The sequence below is a fragment of the Triticum urartu genome, chromosome 5 (assembly GCF_003073215.2).
Source record: "Triticum urartu cultivar G1812 chromosome 5, Tu2.1, whole genome shotgun sequence".
NCBI classification, from domain to species: domain Eukaryota; kingdom Viridiplantae; phylum Streptophyta; class Magnoliopsida; order Poales; family Poaceae; genus Triticum; species Triticum urartu.
In genome coordinates this window covers 540,804,169-540,823,405 of record NC_053026.1, presented here as the reverse complement: position 1 = coordinate 540,823,405, position 19,237 = coordinate 540,804,169, and the positions used below count along the sequence as shown (strand labels likewise).

General features: G+C 48.6%; 1 protein-coding gene across 1 annotated transcript; it reads left to right on the top strand.

The window, feature by feature from the left end:
* Positions 1-249: 249 nt before the first annotated feature.
* Positions 250-2,463, top strand: LOC125505943 (protein IQ-DOMAIN 19-like). Its single transcript, XM_048670842.1, has 3 exons — positions 250-934; positions 1,061-1,300; positions 1,407-2,463. The coding sequence occupies exons 1-3, from the start codon at positions 494-496 to the stop codon at positions 2,112-2,114; spliced, it is 1,389 nt and encodes a 462-aa protein (XP_048526799.1). The 5' UTR covers positions 250-493; the 3' UTR covers positions 2,115-2,463.
* The last annotated feature ends 16,774 nt before the right edge of the window (positions 2,464-19,237 follow it).

Below are 19,237 nucleotides of genomic sequence, written 5' to 3'. Positions count from 1 at the left end.
AGCGGGAAGCGCGCGTCGCCAGCACAAAACAGGGCCGGACGCTACAGCGGGCTAGCCCTAGGCCGACCAGCTGCACCCCCAAAAATTCCATTCTGCTACGCGCGGACGCTGCCGGTACTACGACCGGACAATAAACGCGCCATGTACGTAGTGCAACGGTACGTGCCTGTGCCTGCGTGCTCGCACTTATTACAGGTGCGCGCCCAGCCCAGCCAGAGCATGCACCGCGTCGCCCGCCGCACATGGCCATGGCGTCGTCGCGCCTAAATATATTCCCGTGCAGCCCACCACGTCCCACAGTGGATCGCACAAGGCAAGGCACACGTAGCAGAGAGAGAGAGAGAGAGAGAGAGAGAGCACATGGCAGAGCGATCAGCGTATCGAAGGTCGCTTCTGCGGCAATGCTACTGCTGAGTGCTGGCCCTCGCAGTCGGCAAGGTCGCGCAGTGCTTGACAGGGGCCGATCAGAGCTTGCTCTGACCCGCCGGCGCGGATGGGCAAGGCGGGCAGGTGGCTCCGAAGCTTCTTGCCGGGCAAGAAGGACAGAGGCAAGGACGCCGGGGACCACAAGACCGGCCCCGAGGAGACGCCGCGGTGGGTGCCGGCGTGGAGTTCGCAGGCGTCGGTGACGCCGGCGTCGACTCCGGGGGCCAAGGAGAAGAGGAGGTGGAGCTTCCGGCGGCCTGCGACGGCGGTGGGCGCCGGGCCGGGGAAGGATGCCGCGTTCTTGGAGCCGCGGGTGCTGGACCCGGACCAGAGCGCCATCGCGGTGGCGATTGCTACCGCGGCCGCAGCCGAGGCCGCGGTGGCGGCCAAACAGGCCGCCGCGGCCGTCGTCCGGTACGCCGCGTCCGCGCCGGGGTCGAAGCGCACCGTCATCGGCATTGAGGAGGCCGCGGCCATCAAGATTCAGTCCGTCTTCAGATCCTACCTGGTGAGTCGCGCCGCGTTCGCGTCGATCCCCCGGTTCTTGATCCGCGCGAAAGTCATCGCACATTTGCATTCTTTCTATTTATCTGATGAGAGGCTGCTTGGTTCGTTCCTCGGGATCGACGCGCAGGCGAGGAAGGCGCTGTGCGCGCTCAGGGGGCTGGTGAAGCTGCAGGCGCTCGTGCGCGGCCACCTCGTCCGGCGGCAGGCCAGCCACACGCTGCGCTGCATGCAAGCGCTCGTCGCCGCCCAGGACAGGGCACGCACGGCGCGCCTCCGCCTCCTCGACGACGTCGAGAGGCCCCTCCGCACGCCACGGATGACGCCCACACGCCGCTCGCCGCACCATCCCCGGCTCCGGCAGCATCAGGTGCGTGCGAATGATGGGCCTCTCTTAAACTTTGGCTGGATAATAATGGAGACACACGGACCGAACCATCGAAAAGTCTGGAACTAAATTTCGTTGTGGAATGCAGGAGACGGAGGAGAACATCAAGATCGTGGAGGTGGACACCGGGGCGGGCGACGTGCACTGCACGCCGAGGACCTCCCGGCGCAGCAGCTGCTACGCCACGCCGCTCTGCCGCACGCCGTCCAAGGTGGAGCTGTACCAGAAGGTGTCGCCGACGCCGTCGGCGCTGACGGACGCGAGCGGGCGGTCCTACAGCGGGCGGTACGAGGACTTCTCCTTCGGCACCGCGCGGGCCAGCCCGTACCACCACTACTACGCCTCGGACGCGTCGTGCAAGCAGCCGCAGCAGGGCCACGTCGCCGGCGCCGGCGCTGGCGCGGACCACCCGCTCCTGTTCCCCAGCTACATGGCGAACACGCAGTCATCGCGCGCCAAGGCGCGGTCGCAGAGCGCGCCCAGGCAGCGCGCGTCGGTGTCGTCGGCCCCCGAGGCGGCGTCGCCGTGGGAGAGGCAGGCCAGCGGGGGCCGGCGCAGGGCGTCGCTGGAGGGGCCGGCGCAGGCCGCCGCGCGCGGGCTGGCGTCCCCGAAGGGCGGCGTGCGCGTCCAGCGGTGCCAGTCGCAGGCGAGCGCGGCGTGCCCGTGGGGCGTGAGGCTGGACATGTCGAGCGCGTCCGTCCACGACAGCGAGTGCGGGTCGACCAGCACCATGAGGACCGCGGCCACCAGCATGTACTGCTGGTCGGCGGCCGCCAACAGCACCGGCGTCGCGTGACGGCGGCACGGCACACGAGATGTCTGAATCGAATCAGGCAGCCGCAGAAGAAGTGCTAGTGAGTGATCAGTAGCCTGTATGGACAAACAAGTTGGCACTGAAGTTTCTGTGACTCTAGCTAGTTGACAGTAGAAGAAGCTGAGCATGAAGGTTTCAGACTTTCAGTGTGTGCTAGTGGTCGATCGTTCTAGCAAGGCCTGATGACATTTTTGTGCTTGTGCTGCGTGCCAAGAACATTGCATAAGAGTGTTGTGTTTTTGACTCTTTTTTTTTGTTGGTACCTCGTTTGTGTTTGGATTGTACAACTGTTTGATCTTTCAAATCTGTCAGCAATCAAGTTCTAGTCGTACATTGCAGAGTGAGATTAAGAGTACGGCTGAAGAAGTTCCAGTGTCTCGTTGCCGCTGGCTGCTGAATGTACTACGTATCCCTCGGGTTCAGTTTCTGTTTCTTCGGAATACAGTAGTATCTTGCTCAATGTTTGGGATGCTTTCTACTTCTAAATTCTAATCGGTTCTACGGTAGAGATGATACAATTGATAACTTGTTCAGGGAGGTCATTGAAGCGGTAACATCACTTCAGCCCCCGCGCCGCTCCCTCCCCGGGGCGACACGGGCGGCGACCCCACTCCTCCCGCAGCCTCCCCTCACCAGCCCCTCTCTCCCTCGCCGTCGCCGGTGACCTCCGGCAGGTAAAGCTTGCGCGGAGCCGGCGGCGGCAGGGTGCTCTCTGGCCGCTGCTCACTCGGGAGGAGGGGATCTCGCGTGCGGGTGGCGGCTGTCTGGCGTTCGGCTCCGCGGCAGCGTCCTTGCTCGCGGCGAAGGCGGTCTTCGGCGTGCGTCGCGGCGTCTGGTCGCGGTGGTGGGCGCACCGTCGCTGTGCGTGAGGTCACAGTCGTCGGGCCTGTTCGGTCCCGATCCGATCTGGGATCCGCAGGCGGCGGCTGGCGCGGGCGGTGGAGGGAGGCTCGGCTCCTCTGTTGCGCGTCCTGGAGGCCTCCTGCAGCGTCTTCTCCGGCTAGGTGCCGTGGTGTTTTAGGCTAGGGCTTCGGCCAGTCGGCTGCCGATCTGGTAGCTCGTCCGGCGAGTTGGGGTGAGGTGGTGGCCCTCCCTCCTTGCCCGGGGCTCTTCTGTGGCGTTGCAGCAACAGTGGGTTGCTGGATCTGGCTTGTTTCGGCCATGTTCGGCTCGTCGGCGTCTAGCCGGCGGCGAGGATTGTGGTGGCTCCTGCTTGGTCATGGCGCGATGGTTTCGTGGGAGGTGTGCGGGTCAGCGGAGGTGCTATGCGTGGGGGTGTGGGTGTGGGTGTTGCTCCGGGCAAAAGCTTGCCGTGCTCTTGCCGGCCGATGGCGTCGGCGTCTGTGGACGTCGTTTCACCTTCTTGGAGGCACCGCCGTGGAGTCCACCCTTCACGCACCCTTGGATCCAGTTCTTCGGGCGAAAGCCTAAGACCCAGTTGGGTCAGGCGACAACGCCGGCATCGTCGCTTCCCTCTTTGGGGCGTCGCCTGGAAGAACTTTGGATCCTGTTTGCATGCTCCATGGGTTGGTCGTGGTGGTGCGGCCTGCTCAGGACCGAGGGTGGTGTGTTCTTCTTCAGGTGTTTCTCTTGGGCTGTCCTACGTGTGGTCTCTGGCCTGCTCTATGCATGCTCATGCCCCTGCTCTGTTGAGGCGAGCCTCGGGCTCTTGGTCTCGTCTTGGTTCACCTTTGCTTAATGGCGACGCAATGACGCCTCCCCGACTTGCTAATCGTCTTGAACTTCTATGGCGGAGCGCTCAGTCAAAGTTCGTGTTAAGCTTTGGCACGAAGTTCGTGTTAAGCTTTGGCACTCGTTGATTGTGGATGCTCCTCCGTTGTGCTGTGGGGTTTGATACGCACGCCGGTGCGGTGCGTTAGGCTGTTTGTAGAGTCTTGGTATTGTGATCCCTCGATGCACCCCTCATCTACCTGGTCTTGTTAGTATGCTAGCTAGGTCTTGCCTTATGTTGGGCGTCCTGTTCCTCTCCTTTTCTTGTAACACTCGTTACTTGTCTGGTTTTCGGCTCGGTTTTCCTCATAAACGGGGTCAATTTGTTAAGGTTTTCAATCCGGTTTTCCTTATAAACTGGATCACTCTCCTGACATTATGGCCACTTTGAGCAATATATTCAGGTGGAGGGACTCCTCCCCCGGTGATTCTCAAAAAAAAATTAACTTGTTCATCCATGCTTAACTGCGAAAGTGAATCGTAGCACTCCTAACAATGTGCAGCTGTGCATACTCTGCTCTGCTCCTGGTTTCCTGGTTTGAGCAAAACAGGGCAAGTACTTGATACTAGCACAATTCACGTGTGATGCCACCAAGCTACAATATATAAAGGTATAAAAATACGAAGGAACCGTCGGAAGACCCTCGTGGCCCTTGGGAGAAAACATGTTTGCTGCTGAGTTTGAATCAAAGCGTGATCGTGACCGAGTCTGGGAAGGATCACCATGGCACATCAACAAGCATGCAGTGATCTTGGAGGAATTTGAGGAGCACATGCAACCATCCGAACTCAAGTTTGATAAACTACCGGTCTGGATTAGGGTAGTAAATCTGCCCTATAATCTGAGGAACAATTCTTGGGGCTTGGCGATCGCCAAGTAGGTTGACAAGCATGCCTCCATCGTTCAGATTGATCCTGTAGGAGGTTTCTTCGAGCACGCGCCACAATTGAAGTCCAGAAACCACTCCGCAGATGGATCCTAATTACATCGGCTAAGAGGAAAAGTACAGATCAGTATGACATTGAATATGAACAAATCCCACATTTTTGTTTCTCGTGTGGCCGCTTGGGACATTCAGATTTATTCTGTCCTAATCCTGGGACTAGGGATGAGAACGGCGACCTCGCGTTCAAGTCAAGTCTGCGGGCCTCGGAGGATCGTAGGAAAGGGAACTCGGGAGATAATCCGACGAAGGAGAGAAGCAATACTCAACATAGCACAAAGGAATCTCGCACATCGAACGCGACACAGAAAGATGGGGTGGAGGTGACTTCCCCAGCTAAAACCCCGGTTCAGAACAAGCGCAAGGGAGGACCACAGAACACCCAAGTCTATCGTAAGGTGGTTCCCTCCCCACTAGCTATTACTGAGCATGGCGAGTTGCTACCTCTTGAGCACTGTGTTGGATTTCCCCGAAGAGGAAGGGATGATGCAGCAAAGTAGCGTAAGTATTTCCCTCAGTTTTTGAGAACCAAGGTATCAATCCAGTAGGAGGCTACGCTCGAGTCCCCCGTACCTACACAAAAACAATAGCTCAGCGCAACCAACGCGCTTAGGGGTTTTCAATCCCTTCACGGTCACTTAGGAAAGTGAGATCTGATAGAGATGATAAAAAATATTTTTTTTTGGTATTTTTGGTATAGAGATGCAAAGTAAATAAAGTAAAAGCAAAGCAATAGTAAAGTGATGGAGATTGATATGATGAGAAAGAGACCCGGAGGCCATAGGTTTCACTAGTGGCTTCTCTCAAGAGCATAAGTATTCTACGGTGGGTGAACAAATTACTGTTGAGCAATTGACAGAATTGAGCATAGTTATGTGAATATCTAGGTATGATCATGTATATAGGCTGAAGGAAATATGCCCTAGAGGCAATAATAAAGTTATTATTTATTTCCTTATATCATGATAAATGTTTATTATTCATGCTAGAATTGTATTAACCGGAAACTTAGTACATGTGTGAATACATAGACAAATAAAGTGTCACTAGTATGCCTCTACTTGACTAGCTCGTTAATCGAAGATGATTATGTTTCCTAACCATAGACATGAGTTGTCATTTGATTAACGAGATCACACCATTAGGAGAATGATGTGATTGACATGACCCATTCCATTAGCTTAGCACCCGATTGTTTAGTATGTTGCTATTGCTTTCTTCATGACTTATACATGTTCCTATGACTATGAGATTATGCAACTCCCGTTTACCGGAGGAACACTTTGTGTGCTACCAAACGTCACAACGTAACTGGGTGATTATAAAGGTGCTCTACAGGTGTCTCCAAAGGTACATGTTGGGTTGGCGTATTTTGAGATTAGGATTTGTCACTCCAATTGTCGGAGAGGTATCTCTGGGCCCTCTCGGCAATGCACATCACTTAAGCCTTGCAAGCAATGCAACTAATAAGTTAGTTTCAAGATGATGTATTATAGAACGAGTAAAGAGACTTGCCGGCAACGAGATTGAACTAGGTATTGAGATACCGACGATCGAATCTCGGGCAAGTAACATACCGATGACAAAGGGAACAAATGTATGTTGTTATGCGGTCTGACCGATAAAGATCTTCATAGAATATGTAGGATCCAATATGAGCATCCAGGTTCCGCTATTGGTTATTGACCGGAGACGTGTCTCGGTCATGTCTACATTGTTCTCGAACCCGTAGGGTCCGCACGCTTAACGTTACGATGACAGTTTCATTATGAGTTTATATATTTTGATGTACCGAAGGTTGTTCGGAGTCCCAGATGTGATCACGGACTTGACGAGGAGTCTCGAAATGGTCGAGACATAAAGATCGATATATTGGACGACTATATTTGGACACCGGAAAGGTTCCGGGTGAGATTGGGACAATACCAGATCACCGGGAGGTTATCGGACCCCCCCGGGAGGTATATGGGCCTTATTGGGCCTTAGTGTAAAGGAGGGGAAAGGAGCAAGGGAGGGGGCGCCCCCCCCAAGCCCAATCCGAATTGGGAGGGGGGCTGGCCCCCCCTTTCCTTCCTCCCTCCTTCCTCTTCCTACCCTCTCCTACTCCTAATAGGAAAAAGGGGAGTCCTACTCCCTGTGGGAGTTGGACTCCCCCTTAGGGCGCGCCACCCTCCTTGGCCGGCCCCCCTCCTCCACTCCTTTATATACGGGGGCAGGGGTCACCCCACAGACACAACAATTGATCATTGATCTCTTAGCCGTGTGCGGTGCCCCCCTCCACCATAATCCTCGATAATATTGTAGCGGTGCTTAGGCGAAGCCCTGCGACGGTAGAACATCAAGATCGTCACCACGCCGTCGTGCTGACGGAACTCATCCCCGACACTTTGCTGGATCGGAGTCCGGGGATCGTCATCGAGCTGAACGTGTGCTAGAACTCGGAGGTGTCGTAGTTTCGGTGCTTGATCGGTCGGGCCGTGAAGACGTACGACTACATCAACCGCGTTGTGCTAACGCTTCCGCTTCCGTTCTACGAGGGTACGTAGGCAACACTCTTCCCTCTCATTGCTATGCATCACCATGATCTTACGTGTGCGTAGGAAAATTTTGAAATTACTACGTTCCCCAACAGTGGCATCCAAGCCTAGGTTTTATGCGTTGATGTTATGCACGAGTAGAACACAAGTGAGTTGTGGGCGATATAAGTCATACTGCTTACCAGCATGTCATACTTTGGTTCGGCGGTATTGTTGGATGAAGCGGCCTGGACTAACATTACGCGTACGCTTACGCGAGACTGGTTCTACCGACGTGCTTTGCACACAGGTGGCTGGCGGGTGTCAGTTTCTCCAACTTTAGTTGAACCGAGTGTGGCTACGCCCGGTCCTTGCGAAGGTTAAAACAGCACCAACTTGACAAACTATCGTTGTAGTTTTGATGCGTAGGTAAGAACGGTTCTTGCTAAGCCCGTAGCAGCCACGTAAAACTTGCAACAACAAAGTAGAGGACGTCTAACTTGTTTTTGCAGGGCATGTTGTGATGTGATATGGTCAAGACATGATGCTAAATTTTATTGTATGAGATGATCATGTTTTGTAACCGAGTTATCAGCAACTGGCGGGAGCCATATGGTTGTCGCTTTATTGTATGCAATGCAATCGCGCTGTAATGCTTTACTTTATCACTAAGCGGTAGCGATAGTCGTGGAAGCATAAGATTGGCGAGATGACAATGATGCTACGATGGAGATCAAGGTGTCGCGCCAGTGACGATGGTGATCATGACGATGCTTCGGAGATGGAGATCACAAGCACAAGATGATGATGGCCATATCATATCACTTATATTGATTGCATGTGATGTTTATCTTTTATGCATCTTATCTTGCTTTGATTGACGGTAGCATTATAAGATGATCTCTCACTAAATTTCAAGATAAAAGTATTCTCCCTGAGTATGCACCGTTGCCAAAGTTCGCCGTGCCCAGACACCACGTGATGATCGGGTGTGATATGCCCTACGTCCATCTACAACGGGTGCAAGCCAGTTTTGCACATGCAGAATACTCAGGTTAAACTTGACGAGCCTAGCATATGCAGATATGGCCTCGGAACACTGAGACCGAAAGGTCGAGCGTGAATCATATAGTAGATATGATCAACATAGTGATGTTCACCATTGAAAACTACTCCATTTCACGTGATGATCAGTTATGGTTTAGTTGATTTGGATCACGTGATCACTTAGAAGATTAGAGGGATGTCTTTCTAAGTGGGAGTTCTTAAGTAATATGATTAATTGAACTTAAATTTATCATGAACTTAGTACCTGATAGTATCTTGCTTGTTTATGTTTGATTGTAGATAGATGGCCCATGCTGTTGTTCCGTTGAATTTTAATGCATTCCTTGAGAAAGCAAAGTTGAAAGATGATGGTAGCAATTATACGAACTGGGTCCGTAACTTGAGGATTATCCTCATTGCTGCACAGAAGAATTGTGTCCTGGAAGCACCGCTGGGTGCCAGGCCTGCTGCTAGAGCAACACCAGATGTTATGAACGTCTGGCAGAGCAAAGCTGATGACTACTCGATAGTTTAGTGTGCCATGCTTTACGGCTTAGAATCGGGACTTCAACGACGTTTTGAACGTCATGGAGCATATGAGATGTTCCAGGAGTTGAAGTTAATATTTCAAGCAAATGCCCGGATTGAGAGATATGAAGTCTCCAATAAGTTCTATAGCTGCAAGATGGAGGAGAACAGTTCTATCAGTGAGCATATACTCAAAATGTCTGGGTATAATAATCACTTAATTCAACTGGGAATTAATCTTCCGGATGATTGCGTCATTGACATAATTCTCCAATCACTTCCACCTAGCTACAAGAGCTTCGTGATGAACTATAATATGCAAGGGATGAATAAGAAAATTCCCGAGCTCTTCGCAATGCTAAAAGCTGCGGAGGTAGAAATCAAGAAGGAGCATCAAGTGTTGATGGTCAACAAGACCACTAGTTTCAAGAAAAAGGGCAAGGGGAAGAAGAAGGGGAACTTCAAGAAGAACAGCAAGCAAGTTGCTGCTCAGGAGAAGAAACCCAAGTCTGGACCTAAGCCTGAAACTGAGTGCTTCTACTGCAAGCAGACTGGTCACTGGAAGCGGAACTGCCCCAAGTATTTGGCGGATAAGAAGGATGGCAAGGTGAACAAAGGTATATGTGATATACATGTTATTGATGTGTACCTTACTAGAGCTCGCAGTAGCACCTGGGTATTTGATACTGGTTCTGTTGCTAATATTTGCAACTCGAAACAGGGACTACGGATTAAGCGAACACTGGCGAAGGACGAGGTGACGATGCGCGTGGGAAATGGTTCCAAAGTCGATGTGATCGCAGTCGGCACTCTACCTCTACATCTACCATCGGGATTAGTATTAGACCTAAATAATTGTTATTTGGTGCCAGCGTTGAACATGAACATTATATCTGGATCTTGTTTGATGCGAGACGGTTATTCATTTAAATCAGAGAATAATGGTTGTTCTATTTATATGAGTAATATCTTTTATGGTCATGCACCCTTGAAGAGTAGTCTATTTTTGATGAATCTCGATAGTAGTGATACACATATTCATAATGTTGAAGCCAAAAGATGCAGAGTTGATAATGATAGTGCAACTTATTTGTGGCACTGCCGTTTAGGTCATATCGGTGTAAAGCGCATGAAGAAACTCCATACTGATGGACTTTTGGAACCACTTGATTATGAATCACTTGGTACTTGCGAACCGTGCCTCATGGGCAAGATGACTAAAACGCCGTTCTCCGGTACTATGGAGAGAGCAACAGATTTGTTGGAAATCATACATACAGATGTATGTGGTCCAATGAATGTTGAAGCTCGTGGCGGATATCATTATTTTCTCACCTTCACAAATGATTTAAGCAGATATGGGTATATCTACTTAATGAAACATAAGTCTGAAACATTTGAAAAGTTCAAAGAATTTCAGAGTGAAGTTGAAAATCATCGTAACAAGAAAATAAAGTTTCTACGATCTGATCGTGGAGGAGAATATTTGAGTTACAAGTTTGGTTTACATTTCAAACAATGCGGAATAGTTTCGCAACTCACGCCACCCGGAACACCCCAGCGTAATGGTGTGTCCGAACGTCGTAATCGTACTTTACTTGATATGGTGCAATCTATGATGTCTCTTACAGATTTACCGCTATCGTTTTGGGGCTATGCTTTAGAGACGGCCGCATTCACGTTAAATAGGGCACCATCAAAATCTGTTGAGACGACACCTTATGAACTATGGTTTGGCAAGAAACCAAAGTTGTCGTTTCTGAAAGTTTGGGGCTGCGATGCTTATGTGAAAAAAAAACTTCAACTTGATAAGCTCGAACCCAAATCGGAGAAATGTGTCTTCATAGGATACCCAAAGGAGACTGTTGGGTACACCTTCTATCACAGATCCGAAGGCAAGACATTTGTTGCTAAGAATGGATCCTTTCTAGAGAAGGAGTTTCTCTCGAAAGAAGTGAGTGGGAGGAAAGTAGAACTTGATGAGGTAACTGTACCTGCTCCCTTATTGGAAAGTAGTACATCACAGAAACCGGTTTCTGTGACACCTACACCAATTAGTGAGGAAGCTAATGATGATGATCATGAAACTTCAGAACAAGTTACTACTGAACCTCGTAGATCAACTAGAGTAAGATCCGCACCAGAGTGGTACGGTAATCCTATTCTGGAAGTCATGCTACTAGATCATGATGAACCTACGAACTATGAAGAAGCGGTGGTGAGCCCAGATTCCGCAAAATGGCTTGAAGCCATGAAATCTGAGATGGGATCCATGTATGAGAACAAAGTGTGGACTTTGGTTGACTTGCCCGATGATCGGCAAGCAATTGGGAATAAATGGATCTTCAAGAAGAAGACTGACGCTGACGGTAATGTTACTATCTACAAAGCTTGACTTGTCGCAAAAGGTTTTCGACAAGTTCAAGGGATTGACTACGATGAGACCTTCTCACCCGTAGCGATGCTTAAGTCTGTCTGAATCATGTTAGCAATTGCCACATTTTATGATTATGAAATTTGGCAGATGGATGTCAAAACTGTATTCCTAAATGGATTTCTGGAAGAAGAGTTGTATATGATGCAGCCGGAAGGTTTTGTCGATCCAAAGGGAGCTAACAAAGTGTGCAAGCTCCAGCGATCCATTTATGGACTGGTGCAAGCATCTTGGAGTTGGAATAAACGCTTTGATAGTGTGATCAAAGCATTTGGTTTTATACAGACTTTTGGAGAAGCCTGTATTTACAAGAAAGTGAGTGGGAGCTCTGTAGCATTTTTGATATTATATGTGGATGACATATTACTAATCGGAAATGATATAGAATTTCTGGATAGCATAAAGGGATACTTGAATAAGAGTTTTTCAATAAAAGACCTCAGTGAAGCTGCTTACATATTGGGCATTAAGATCTATAGAGATAGATCAAGACGCTTAATTGGACTTTCACAAAGCACATACCTTGACAAAGTTTTGAAGATGTTCAAAATGGATCAACAAAGAAAGGATTCTTGCCTGTGTTACAAGGTGTAAAGTTGAGTAAGACTCAATGCCCGACCACTGCAGAACATAGAGAGAAAATGAAAGATGTTCCCTATGCTAAAGCCATAGGCTCTATCTATTGGGGAACGTAGCAGAAATTCAAAATTTTCTACGCATTACCAAGATCAATCTATGGAGTAATCTAGCAACGAGGGAAGGAGAGTGCATCTACATACCCTTGTAGATCGCTAAGCGGAAGCGTTCAAGTGAACGGGGTTGATGGAGTCGTACTCGTCGTGATCCAAATCACCGATGATCCTAGTGCCGAACGGACGGCACCTCCGCGTTCAACACACGTACAGCCCGGTGACGTCTCCTACACCTTGATCCAGCAAGGGGAGAAGGAGAGGTTGGGGAAGACTCCATCCAGCAGCAGCACGACGGCGTGGTGGTGGTGGAGGAGCGCGGGACTCCAGCAGGGCTTCGCCAAGCACTACGAGAGACGAGGAGGGAGAGGGGTAGGGCTGCGCCAACAGGGAGATTGAATCGCGTGTTGGGCTGCCCCTTTGCCTCCACTATATATAGGGGAGAGGGAGGGCTGTGCCCCCACCTAGGGTTCCCATCCCAAGGGGTGCGGCAGCCCTAGATCCCATCTAGGGTGGCGGCCACAAGGGGGAGAGGGGGAGGCGCACCTAGGGTGGGCCTTAGGGCCCATCTGCCCTAGGGTTTGCCCCCTTCCCCTCTTGGAGGCGCCTTGGGCCTTGGTGGGAGGTTCCCCAGCCCACCTAGGGGCTGGTTCCTTCCCACTATTGGCCCATGTAGGCCTCCGGGGCTGGTGGCCCCACCTGGTGGACCCCCGGACCCCTCCGGTGGTCCCGGTACACTACCGGTGATGCCCGGAACACTTCCGGTGGCCAAAACCATACTTCCTATATATTAATCTTTACCTCCGGACCATTCCGGAACTCCTCGTGACGTCCGGGATCTCATCCGGGACTCCGAACAACATTCGGTAACTGTGTACATACTTTCCCTATAACCCTAGCGTCATCGAACCTTAAGTGTGTAGACCCTACGGGTTCGTGAGTCATGCAGACATGGCCGAGACAACTCTCCGGTCAACAACCAACAGCGGGATCTGGATACCCATGTTGGCTCCCACATGCTCCACGATGACCTCATTGAAGGAAATATGCCCTAGAGGCAATAATAAATTTATTATTTATTTCCTTATATCATGATAAATGTTTATTATTCATGCTAGAATTGTATTAACCGGAAACATAATACTTGTGTGAATACATAGACAAACAAAGTGTCACTAGTATGCCTCTACTTGACTAGCTCGTTAATCGAAGATGGTTATGTTTCCTAACCATAAACAAAAGAGTTGTTATTTGATTAAACGGGATCACATCATTAGGAGAATGATGTGATTGACATGACCCATTCCATTAGCTTAGCACCCGATCGTTTAGTATGTTGCTATTGCTTTCTTCATGACTTATACATGTTCCTATGACTATGAGATTATGCAACTCCCGTTTGCCGGAGGAACACTTTGTGTGCTACCAAACGTCACAACATAACTGGGTGATTATAAAGGAGCTCTACAGGTGTCTCCAAAGGTACATGTTGGGTTGGCGTATTTCGAGATTAGGATTTGTCACTCCGATTGTCGGGGAGGTATCTCTGGGCCCTCTCGGTAATGCACATCACATAAGCCTTGCAAGCATTGCAACTAATGAGTTAGTTGTGAGATGATGTATTACGGAACGAGTAAAGAGACTTGCCGGTAACGAGATTGAACTAGGTATTGGAATACCGACGATCGAATCTCGAGCAAGTAACATACCGATGACAAAGGGAACGACGTATGTTGTTATGCGGTCTGACCGATAAAGATCTTCGTAGAATATGTAGGAGCCAATATGGGCATCCAGGTCCCGCTATTGGTTATTGACTGGAGACATGTCTCGGTCATGTCTACATTGTTCTCGAACCCGTAGGGTCCGGACGCTTAAGGTTACGATGACAGTTTTATTATGAGTTTATGCATTTTGATGTACCGAAGGTTGTTCGGAGTCCCGGATGTGATCACGGACATGACGAGGAGTCTCGAAATGGTCGAGACATAAAGATTGATATATTGGAAGCCTATGTTTGGATATCGGAAGTGTTCCGGGTGAAATCGGGATTTTACCGGAGTACCGGGAGGTTACCGGAACCCCCCGGGAGCTAAATGGGCCATGATGGGCCTTAGTGGAAAAGAGAAGAGGCAGCCCTACATGGGCCACGCGCCCCTCCCCTCCCTTGGTCCGAATTGGACAAGGAGAGGGGGCCGGCCCCTCTCTCTCTTTTCCCCCCTCCACAAGTCCTATTCCAACTAGGATTGGGGGGGAATCCTACTCCTAGAGGGAGTAGGACTCTCCTGGCGCGCCCTATGTGGCCGGCCAGCCTCCCCCCCTTTGGTCCTTTATATACTGAGGCAGAGGCACCCTTGAACACACAAGTTGATCCACGTGATCTATTCCTTAGCCGTGTGCGGCGCCCCCAGCCACCATAGTCCTCGATAATACTGTAGCGGAGTTTAGGCGAAGCCCTGCTGCTGTAGTGCATCAAGATCGTCACCACGCCGTCGTGCTGACGGAACTCTTCCCCAACACTTTGCTGGATCGGAGTCCGGGGATCGTCATCGAGCTGAACGTGTGCTAAAACACGGAGGTGCCATAGTTTCGGTGCTTGATCGGTCGGGCCGTGAAAACGTACGACTACATCAACCAAACGCTTCCGTTGTCGATCTACAAGGTATGTAGATCATACTCTCCCCTCTCGTTGCTATGCATCACCATGATCTTGCGTGTGCGTAGGAATTTTTTTGAAATTACTACGTTCCCCAACACTCATCGGATGAACCACGATGTCAAGGACTTAATCAATCCCGTATACAATTCCCTTTGTCTAGCGGTATGATACTTGCCCGAGATTCGATCGTCGATATCCCGATACCTTGTTCAATCTCATTACTGGCAAGTCTCTTTACTCGTTCCGTAACACATCATCCCGTGATCAACTCCTTGGTCACATTGTGCACATTATGATAATGTCCTACCGAGTGGGCCCAGAGATACCTCTCCGTTTACACGGAGTGACAAATCCCAGTCTCGATTCGTGCCAACCCAACAGACACTTTCGGAGATACCTGTAGTGTACCTTTATAGCCACCCAGTTACGTTGTGACGTTTGGCACACCCAAAGCACTCCTACGGTATCCGGGAGTTGCACAATCTCATGGTCTAAGGAAATGATACTTGACATTAGAAAAGCTTTAGCATACGAACTCCACGATCTTGTGCTAGGCTTAGGATTGGGTCTTGTCCATCACATCATTCTCCTAATGATGTGATCCCATTATCAACGACATCCAATGTCCATGGTCAGGAAACCGTAACCATCTATTGATCAACGAGCTAGTCAACTAGAGGCTTACTAGGGACATGGTGTTGTCTATGTATCCACACATGTATCTGAGTTTCCTATCAATACAATTCTAGCATGGATAATAAACGATTATCCTGAACAATGAAATATAATAACAATAACTAATTTATTATTTCCTCTAGGGAATATTTCCGACAGTCTCCCACTTGCACTAGAGTCAATAATCTAGTTCACATCGCCATGTGATTAACACTCACAGGTCACATCGCCATGTGACGAACATCCAAGGAGTTTACTAGACTCAATAATCTAGTTCACATCACTATGTGATTAACACTCAATGAGTTCTGGGTTTGATCATGTTATGCTTGTGAGAGAGGTTGTAGTCAACGGGTCTGGCCATATTCAGATCCCTATGTATTTCGCAAAACTTTATGTCATATCGTAGATGCTGCTACCACGTTCCACTTGGAGCTATAACAAATTGTTGCTCCATTATACGTATCCGGTATCTCTACTCAGAGCTATCCGGATAGGTGTTAAGCTTGCATCGACATAACTCTTTACGTCGAACTCTTTATCACCTCCATAACCGAGAAACATTTCCTTATTTCTCTAAGGATAATTTTGACCGCTATCTGGTGGTCCAGTCCTAGATCACCTTTGTACCCTCTTGCCAGACATGTGGCAAGGCACACATCAGGTGCGGTACTCAGCATGGCATACCGTATAGAGCCTATGACAAGAGCATAGGGGACGACCTTCGTCCTTCCTCTTTCTTCTGTCGTGGTCAAGCTTTGAGTCTTACTCAACTTCACACCTTACAACTCAGGTAAGAACCCCTTCTTTGACTGATCTATTTTGAACTCCTTCAAAAACATGTCAAGGTGTGCGTTCTTTGAAAGTATCATCAGGCGTCTTGATCTATCTCTATAGATCTTGATGCCCAGTATGTAAGCAGCTTTATCCAGGTCTTCCTTTGAAAAATACTCTTCAAACAACCATTTATGCTTTCCAGAAATTCTACATTATTTCGGATCAACAATATGTCATCCACATATACTTATCAGAAATGTTGTAGTGCTCCCACTCACTTTCTTGTAAATACAAGTTTCTAGCAAACATTGTATAAACCTAAAAGCTTTGATCACTCCATCAAAGCATATATTCCGATTCCGAGATGCTTTCTCTAGTCCATAGAAGGATCGCTGGAGCCAGCATACCTTTTAGCATCCTTAGGATCGACATAACCTTTTATTGTATCACATACAACTTTTTCTTACGAAAACTGGTAAGAAAACTTGCTTTGACATCCATCTGTTAGATTTCATAATTGAAAAATACAGCTAATGCTAACATGATTCTGACGGACTTAAGCATCGCTACGGGTGAGAAATTCTCATCGTAGTCAACTCCTTGAACTTGTGAAAAGACTTTTTCCCACAAGTCGAGCTTCATAGACGGTAACATTACCGCCCATGTCTGTCTTCTTCTTAAAGATCCATTTATCTCAATGGCTTGCCGATCATCGGGCAAGTCCACCAAAGTCCATACTTTGTTCTGATATATGGATCCTATCTCGGATTTCATGGCTTCTAACCATTTGTCGGAATACGGGCCCACCATCGCTTCTCCATAGCTCGTAGGTTCATTGTTGTCTAACAACATGATATCTAAGACAGGATTATCGTACCACTTAGGAGTAGTACATATCCTTGTCGACCTACGAGGTTCGATAGCAACTTGATCCGAAGCTTCATGATCACTATCATTAACTTCCTATTCAACAGACGTAGGTGCCATAGAAAACATCTTTCTGTGTTGCATCATTCTCTGGTTGAAGTAAAGGTTCGACAACCTCATCAAGTTCTATCTTCCTCCCACTCAATTCTTTCGAGAGAAACTCCTTCTCGAGAAAGGACCCATTCTTAGCGACAAACAATTTGCCCTCGGATCTGAGATAGAAGGTATACCCTACTTTCACCTTTGGGTATCCTATGAAGATGTGTTTGTCCGCTTTGGGTTCGAGCTTCTCCGGCTGAAGCCTTAAGCATCGCAGCCCCAAACATTAAGAAACGACAACTTTGGTTTCTTACCAAACCAATGTTCATACGACGTCGTCTCAACGGACTTAGATGGTGTCCTGTCTAAAGTGAATGCAGTTGTCTCTAACGCATAACCTCAAAATGAAAACGGTAGATCGGTAAGAGACATCATAGATCGCACCATATCTCATAAGGTTCGATTACGACGTCTGGACACACCATTACAACTGTGGTGTTCCAGGTGGCTTCAACTGTGAAATAATTCCATAATATCTTAAGTGATTGCCAAACTCATAACTCAGAAATTCTCATCGATCAGATCGTAGGAATTTGATCTTCTTGTTATGATGATTCTTAACTTCACTCTGAAATCGCTTGAACTTCTCAAATGTTTCAGACTTGTGCTTCATTAAGTAAATATACCTATATCTACTCAAATCGTCAGTGAAGATGAGAAAATAGCGATATCCACCGCACACTTCAATTCTCATTGGATCACACGCATCAGCATGTATGATTTCCAATAAGTCACTTGCCCGTTTCATTGTACCTGAAAACGAGGTCTTAGTCATCCTGCCTATGAGGCATGGCTCGCATGTGTCAAGTGAATCAAAATCAAGTGACTCCAAACATCCATCGATATGGAGTTTCTTCATGCATCTTACGCCAATATGACCTAAGCGGCAGTGCCACAAGAAAGTGGTACTATCTACATCTTTTGGCGTGAACATGTGTATTACTACGACCGAGATTCACTGAACCATTCACATAGGGTGCATGACCATGGAAGGTATTATTCATGTAAACAGAATAACCATTATTCTCTAACTTAAATGAATAACCGTATTGCAATGAACATGATCTAATCATATTCATGCTCAACGTAGACACCTGATAACATTTATCTAGGTTCAATACTAATCCCGAAGGCAGATGGAGCGTGCGATGGTGATCTCATCAACTTTGGAAACACTTCCAACACACATCGTCACCTCGCCCTTAGCCAGTCTCCGTTTAGTCCGTAGCTTTTGCTTCAAGTCACCAATAATAGCAACTGAACTGGTATCCAATACCCAGGTGCTACCAGGAGTATTAGTGAGGTACACATTAATAACACGTATATACTTTGTTGAAGTTTCCAGCCTTCTTATCTACCATGCATTTGGGGTAATTCCGCTACCAGTGACCGTTCCCCTTACAATAGAAGCACCTAGTCTTGGGTTTGGGTTCAACCTTGGGTTCCTTCACTGGAGCGGCAACTGGTTTGCCATCCATGAAGTTTCCCTTCTAGCCCTTGCCCTTCTTGAAACCAGTGGTCTTGTTAATCCATCAACACTTGATGCTCCTTCTTGATTTCTACCTTTTGCGGTCTTAAGCACCGCGAACAGCTCCGGGATCAACTCCATCCCTTGCATGTCATAGTTCATCACGAAGATCTAGTAGCTTAGTGATAGTGGCTAGAGAACTCTATCAATCACTATCTTATCTGGAAGTTTAACTCCCACTTGATTTAAGTGATTGTAGCACCCAGACATTCTGAGCACATGCTCACTAGTTGAGCTATTCTCCTCCATCTTGTTGGCTAAAGAACTTGTCAGAGGTCTCACACCTCTCAACACGGGCATGAGCCTGAAATCCCAATTTCAGCTCTTGGAACATCTCATATGTCTTATGGCGTTCAAAACGTCATTGGAATCCCAATTCTAAGCCGTAAAGTATGGTGCACTAAACTATCAAGTAGTCATCAGGATGTGTCTGTCAGGTGTTCACAACATCCAGGGACGACGTTGTAGGGGTTTGCACATCGAGCGGTGCATCAAAGACGTAAGCCTTCTGTGTAGCAGTGAGGACACTCCTCGGACTATGGACCTAGTCC

What these genes read in the sequence shown, in the direction of transcription:
- LOC125505943 (XM_048670842.1), top strand. Translation starts at nt 494, where the DNA reads ATGGGCAAGGCGGGCAGGTGGCTCCGAAGCTTCTTGCCGGGCAAGAAG. An exon ending in CCGTCTTCAGATCCTACCTG is followed by an intron (nt 935 to 1,060) that starts GTGAGTCGCGCC and finishes ATCGACGCGCAG; the next exon opens with GCGAGGAAGGCGCTGTGCGC. An exon ending in CCCGGCTCCGGCAGCATCAG is followed by an intron (nt 1,301 to 1,406) that starts GTGCGTGCGAAT and finishes TGTGGAATGCAG; the next exon opens with GAGACGGAGGAGAACATCAA.